General features: G+C 40.9%; 1 protein-coding gene across 3 annotated transcripts in view; it reads right to left on the minus strand.

Annotated features, from left to right (window-relative positions):
- Positions 1-6,045: 6,045 nt before the first annotated feature.
- Positions 6,046-7,363, minus strand: part of Col21a1 (collagen type XXI alpha 1 chain) — a 243,648-nt gene continuing 242,330 nt past the window's right edge. For all 3 annotated transcript variants that reach the window (XM_023704842.1, XM_023704841.1, XM_023704843.1), the window contains one exon: positions 6,046-6,978. In XM_023704842.1, coding sequence (XP_023560610.1) covers positions 6,791-6,978 — 188 coding nt within the window. In that variant the 3' untranslated portion in view covers positions 6,046-6,790. The remainder of the gene's footprint in view (positions 6,979-7,363) is intronic.

Genomic DNA, 7,363 nt, shown 5'->3' on the forward strand with positions numbered 1-7,363 from the left:
ACTCTGCTCCCACCAAGGGCTTTTCCAACAGCTCCGTTTTCTTCTTTCCTGTGGTATTTAAAGCACATCAAAGTGTAAAACAGCAATTACTTTGTCTTGCAGTAATTGTCATTGTTCCATAGAACAACAAAAACAGAAGTAATTATTTAGAGCAACTCATTCATGATGTAGCTTATAAAGGAAATTTTAAATGGTATTAAGAATTTATGGCTTTTTTTGCAACGGGTTTGCCGTGAGAGCATAGGCATAGTGAAGGTCACCACTAAATCGAAGCCAACATGGGAAAGGAAAAGACCCACATTAATATCATCATCATTGGACACGTGGACTCCGGCAAGTCCACCACCACCGGCCATCTGATCTACAAATGTGGTGCATCGACAAAAGAACCATTGAAAAATTTGAGAAGGAGGCTGCTGAGATGGGGAAGGCTTCCTTCAAGTATGCCTGGGTGTTGGACAAGCTGAAAGCTGAGCGTGAGCGTGGTATCACCATTGACATCTCCCCATGGAAACTGGAGACCAGCAAGTATTACATGACCATCATCGATGCCCTGGACACAGGACTTCATCAAAATACATGACTACAGGCACATCGCAGGCTGACTGTGCTGTCCTGATTGTTGCTGCTGGCATTGGTGAATTCGAAGCTGGTATCTCCAAGAATGGGCAGACCCATGAGCATGCCCTTCTGACTTACACACTGGGTGTGAAACAACTAATTGTTGGAGTTAACAAAATGGATTCCACGGAGCCACCCTATAGCCAGAAGAGATATGAGGAAATTGTTAAGGAAGTCAGCACCTACATTAAGAAAATTGGCTACAACCCTGACACCGTAGCTTCTGTGCCAATTTCTGGGTGGAATGGTGACAACATGCTGGAGCCAAGTGCTAACATGCCTTGGTTCAAAGGATGGAAGGTCACTCGTAAGGATGGCAATGCCAGTGGAACCACACTGCTTGAAGCTTTGGATTGCATCCTCCCACCCACTCGCCCCACTGACAAGCCTTTGTGGCTGCCCCTCCAGGATGTCTACAAAATTGGTGGTATTGGCACTGTCCCTGTGGGCCAAGTGGAGACTGGTGTTCTCAAACCTGGCATGGTGGTCACCTTTGCTCCAGTCAATGTCACAACTGAAGTCAAGTCTGTTGAAATGCACCATGAAGCTTTGAGTGACGCTCTTCCTGGGGACAATGTGGGCTTCAACGTCAAGAACGTGTCTGTCAAAGATGTCCGGTGTGGTAATGTGGCTGGTGACAGCAAAAATGACCCACCGATAGAAGCAGCTGATTTCACTGCGCAGGTGATTATCCTGAACCATCCTGGCCAGATCAGTGCTGGCTATGCCCGTGTCCTGGATTGTCACACAGCTCACATTGCTTGCAAGTTTGCTGAGCTGAAAGAAAAGATTGATCGCAGGTCTGGTAAGAAGCTGGAAGATGGGCCCAAGTTTCTGAAATCTGGTGATGCTGCCATTGTTGACATGGTTCCAGGCAAGCCCATGTGTGTCGAGAGCTTCTCTGATTATCCACCTCTGGGTCATTACGCTGTTCGTGATATGAGACAGACAGTTGCTGTGGGTGTCATCAAAGCTGTGGACAAGAAGGCTGCTGGAGCTGGCAAGGTCACCAAGTCTGACCAGAAAGCTCAGAAGGCTAAATGAATATTATCCCTGACACCTGCCACCCCAGTCCTAATCAGTGGCAGAAGACCGGTCTCAGAACTGTTTCTCCCAATTGGCCATTTAAGTTTAATAGTGAAAGACTGGTCAATCATAACAATGTATCGTAAAACCTTCAGAAGAAAAGGAGAATGTTTTGTGGACCATTTTTGTGTGTGTGTGTGTGTGTGTGTGTGTGTGGCAGTTTTTAAGTTATTAGTTTTTAAAATCAATACTTTTTAATGGAAACAACTTGACCAAAAATCTGTCACAGAATTTTGAGACCTAATAAAACAAAGTTTAATGAGAAAAAAAAAGAATTTATGGCTGGCCAGATAGCTCAGCAGACTAAGCCACCTGCTTAGGCAGGCGCATGGACTGGGGTTGAATCCCCAGCATGTAGTGCCAACCCCACCCCTGGGGGCACTGAGACGGTGACTGAGATTGTGCTTTGGAGTCTAAAAATAGGGATCACTAGGAGTTCAATCTATGTAGTGAGACCCTGTAGACCCTGTACTAAATACATAATTAAAATAAAAAAGAGAATTTGTAAATATTTCTGCTTCAGGAATTATCTAAATCATTAAATACAAAAACAAAGCAATAATGGTTGCTTTTGTTCCATATGAGTTATCTACTTGTTTTTAGAGTGTACTAAAATGTGTGACATCTAGTGCCAAAAATCCTAAAACACATACTTGTTGTAAAAGCTGCTGCTGCTTTTAAAATTTTTTACATACTTCTTTGTTAATCAAGGTTTTTTAAAAAATTAAAATGTTGGGGCCAGGGAGATGTCTCAGTGGAATAAGCGCTTCCCTGGCAAGTGCAAGGGTCTGAGTTCAATCCTTGGTTCTGCCAAAAAAAATAAATAAAAATAAAAATAAAAATGTAGATGTACTATGAAAAAATATATATTTAAAAAATAAACCTAAATATAGTTACAAAAATGAGAAAATAGCCCATCTAAAATATTTAGTGATAGCTTATGTAATGACTATAATGAAGAAAAGATAATACAGTAGTAAGTTGTCTGTCAGAGAAGCCATGTGTGTATTTTGCTGCCCTCTACGGGAGACCACCGAGTGAGTCCCATTTCCACTTCAATTGAAAATCTCTTGAAATTCAGTTCTAGCATAGTTGGAAGTACCAAGGACAAAATACAGAAACCCAAGACTTATGAACACCGAAGTTTTTGCTTTCCTAAATTGTCCCTCTTTTACACTTTATACCAAGATGACAAAATCTGGCAGAGTCAGTAATAACCTAGAGTTATTTTTACTCTTAAGACTGAGACCATTTTTCTGCAAGAGATGAATCAGATTAATTTTATCCAGTGTCAGCACACACATATAAAACAAGCCATTAAGCATTTTAAATGCTTTAGTCTCATGATTAGCGCACTATTCACTGTCCGTGTGCTTCTAGGGAATTATGTGACCATAATACTGATGGATGTTTCATCTCACTCAGTCCTCCTTCTAGGAGCGCAGAACCTTTAATGTCTTGCACTTGATACAAAAGGAAATTTAAGCACAGTGAGGGAAGTAGACGCTCTGAACACTTGCAGCTAGAAACAGAATTTGAATGCGGCCCACTACATGAGCCGTGTTCTGGATGACTCAAGCATATGATGCGACTGTCAGTCAAGAGAACCTATACTGTAACATCATTTAACTCATTTGTGTCCCAAATTTTCTGATCAAGGAGATTATGGGGCCACAGAGGAATGTGAACAATGATGTAGAGTGTGCATAACGAAAGTCTCATGGGGAAAAAACATTATCTCAGGCTTTCACAGAGAGCAAATTGGTCAAGCAATGACCGTGACTCATCCACATGGCTGACACTGACAAAGGGTCTACAAAGCACAGTACGGAGTTTCAGGATAAATCCTGAAGGGACTTGACTTTGTCAGATACAAAAGTTACTCTTCTTATTATATAGGTCTTGCTATATCTTGGTCTCAACCATCCAGCAGAAAAGTGTAGAAATGAGGTATGAAAAGTGAAGCCATGTTAATATGCAGAGCTGTGGAAGGCTCAAGTCAACAGATTCAGACACTGCCCATCCTGTGGTTAACCCACTACTATTGTGGAGTACTGGACTATATTGGAATAGTTTGCCAAATTCATGCACCTTCAATATTTGCATGGCAATGGAATACCCTTTTCTGACAAAACTAAACAAAAAAGGAGATATAAATGAAGGGCAATTTTGTATCTGTATATACAAAATAGGATAGATACATAGCCACTTTCTCTTAATTCAATAAGACTTGTACTAATAGTGTTTGGACAGGATATGATGTCTGCATCCTGAACTATGAATGACTACTATGAAGACAACAACATGCAATGTATTAATTATTGTAACTCTCCTACCAACCTGTTTTGAAACTGTCTCATTGCAATTTTTTTCTCAATAAAATTAGTAAAAAAGAAGAGATCCCTAATAGGATAGATATACAGCTACATTCTCTTAATTCAATGAGAAGAAAGATTTGTACTAATAATGTTTGGGCAGGATATCATATCTGTATCCTGTATTATGAATATCCACTACAAAGACAACAAAATGCAATGTATTAATTATTAAAACTGTCCCACTTAAAAAAATTTGGCTTTGTGCATGACTACTAGCTTCAATGCTCAATTTATACATCTTTCAAGAGCATTTCCCTACTATCACTAGTATTAATCAGCTTGGACCACCATAAAAAAGTAGTACAGACAAAGTGGCACAAGAGACAGATTTTTGCAGGTCTGGAGACTAGAAGTTTGAAATCAGCAGCATGCTGGGTTCTAAAGGAAGCCCTCTCCCAGGAGGCAGAGGTGTCTTCCAGCTGTGTTCCCCTGTGAAGAGAAAAGAGACAGTACTGAGGGAAGGCCAGCCCATCCTCTCCTTGCAAAGGCACAGGTCCTGCCTGTCCAGTTTGGATCCATGCTCACAATCTTACTCACTCTTAACTATACCCTAAGCTCCTGTCTCCAAATGCATGTGCCTTGGGGGATGGGACTTCAATACATGAACCTGGGGAATGTGCATGACATCATCTTATAAATTTCTATACATTTCTTTGTATGTATTGGATTCACCTGTTTCCTGACCTGTGTCTTACTAGACTTGTGTTCCCTCAGGCCATATTCTAGCTATACTGTCACTGTGCCCTTGGTACTTAGTAGCTATGTAATAAATGCTCGCTTGGTCAATGTAGTATGACTGTGAGGCCCAAGCAAAGAAATGACACTTTGCTGCAGTTGGACATGAGAGCAAACTATGTTTACTTGTCACTAACCTTCATGGACCTTAATCTCATCAAAGGTCAGGTGACAGAGGTGAGAGCAGGTGCTAGCAACACCAGCTCACGTGCACAGCACAATAGCTTGTAAGTCCTTGCTTAATCTGGATGAATCATTTAAGAGTAGGTAAACAAGCTAATAGATTACATCTGTTGAATAAATGATAATGTGATATGGACAATGTACTCAACCATCAGTTAATGTTAAATATAAAGAAAGATAAATCAGAATCATAGAAAACTTTATTGTTCTCTGAATAACAAGCTCTGTAACAAAATTTTATGTGTGACAAAGACAAAATATCTCAAATCCTGTTCCCTACAAAAGAGTTAAGTACAGTATGCAAAATCTGTTCATAATATTTTAGTCTACTAAAGATATAAAACATACTAGGATTTGTGGAATAACCATTTCTTTCAACTTCTTCCCATTTACTGCCATTAGGTTTGCTACAATAAAATTATAACATATATGACCATACACATATAATAAGTGAAATGGAAATGAAGGCATACAGCAAGCATTCCAATCATTTAACAAGTATGAAGTCTTTTTAATACTTCTGAACATACTTTTTTATGTATTTAGTAGAGAGTCTACAGAGTGTACAAGGTCTCACTACGCAGATCGGACTCATAGTGATTCTCTTGCTTTTAGCCTCCCAAGGCTGGGAGCACAGCCGCGCCACCATGCCCAGGCTCAATGGCCATCGCAGTGCATCTCAGGAGCGGGGCTGGCACAGGAGGCCGGGGATCAGACCCTGGCCACTGCGCTCTGCTTAGGCAGACGCTTTAGTCTGCTGAGCTATCTGGCTGGCCCTTGAACATACATTTTTTTTGAATGTATTATGTATTAAAATTTTTTTGAAAAATCATTTCCAACGTTAGCTAAGTTTAACCACCTTCAATGTGATGAATGTTCTTATCATAATCACCATTTTAGAGTTTCAAATAAGATTTAACATCACATTAATCTTGTTTGTTGGTGATACCAAGGACTCGGAGCAGAGGCAGCCCACCACCTCGAGCCAAAGGTGCAGACCCTGAGCAAGAGCTCCGTGCGGCACAGTGCTGGTGTCAGGACCGCTCCCTCACTTCGGGGAGGGGCCTACAGGGTTCATCTCTCTCCTCCAAAACAGCAGAATGCTTGATCTAGCCTCTGCACATCTTCCCTTGTACTTTAAATAATCATCTGTAGAATCCTTAACCTAAGACAATGTAAATGATATGCAAATAGTTACGCTGTATTGTTTAGGGAATAATAATCAGGGAAAGTCTGTGCATATTAGGACAGACACAACTATATGTTTAAAAACATTCAATCAGCAGTTGGTTGTCTCTTTGGCTGTGACACCCACAGATGTAGAGGCCACACTCCCGCCTATCCCAGCGCTATGTCTTCAGAATGGCCACTGTAGACACACAGTCTGTAAGACAGGGGACATAGAACGCACACAAAAGTGAACTTGAACTCAGATCTGTACTACACAGAGACTGGATGTGAAATATTTTATAGTGATTAAAATCTACTAGTTAACAGGCAAAGGTGGATTTTTATATTCAACTTGGATTAGGATGAATGAATTTAACAAGAGACTTTTGAGATTTAATCAATGTTACTAATCTCAAGTCTCCAAATTTTGGAGCCTTGAAAATCAGTATATGTGACCTTTCATATATTCTTCCTTATTCTTCATATATTCTTCCTAAAAAGTAAGAACATGGAGGTACTTCAGTTTTCTTTCCAAGGATTACTGTTATGTTTCTTCCTGAGATGCAGAAGGCCACAAAGAAAAGCACCATGCCCAGGCTGCTGAGGCGGGCAACTGACTAATAGTTTGGTCCTTTTCTGAATGGATCCCTTCCAACAATGACGCTGAAGCACAGAGCTGGGTCACAGATGCCAGGTGGGCCTGGCTGCCCCTGGAGCCCAGGCTTCCCGCGATCCCCATCTTTGCCCGGAATGCCCCGGTCTCCTGGAGGACCTTCTTTGCTTATTCCTGGCGGGCCCTCTGGACCTGAAGTGGGACAAACATTAACAGTGTGTGAGCAGAGTTTCTCGCTGATGGCCAAACAGCTGCTCCTGCAGCAAACCCAACCTGAAAATATCCCTCCTGAGCACCTTGTTCTACTGCATTGTCACTCTTGCTAATTCCACGTACTTTCCTGAAAAGAATCACACAAAGGTAGGAGCAGGCTGGACTTCTTAATATAATAATCATGATACCAACCAAGCTGAGTTAACATTTTAATATTCCAATTGTGCTTTCTGTTAACTTATCTCTACCTTTCAGCTTAAATCTTGCCAATATTGTATTAAATTAGCATGTGGTTCAAGGTAATCCAAAGCTCTAATGGAGTCATTTTGTGCCATATTATCAGTAAAAATGATTTTCATCATAT

The sequence above is a fragment of the Octodon degus genome, unplaced genomic scaffold, assembly GCF_000260255.1.
Source record: "Octodon degus isolate 3935 unplaced genomic scaffold, OctDeg1.0 scaffold00205, whole genome shotgun sequence".
Taxonomy (NCBI): domain Eukaryota; kingdom Metazoa; phylum Chordata; class Mammalia; order Rodentia; family Octodontidae; genus Octodon; species Octodon degus.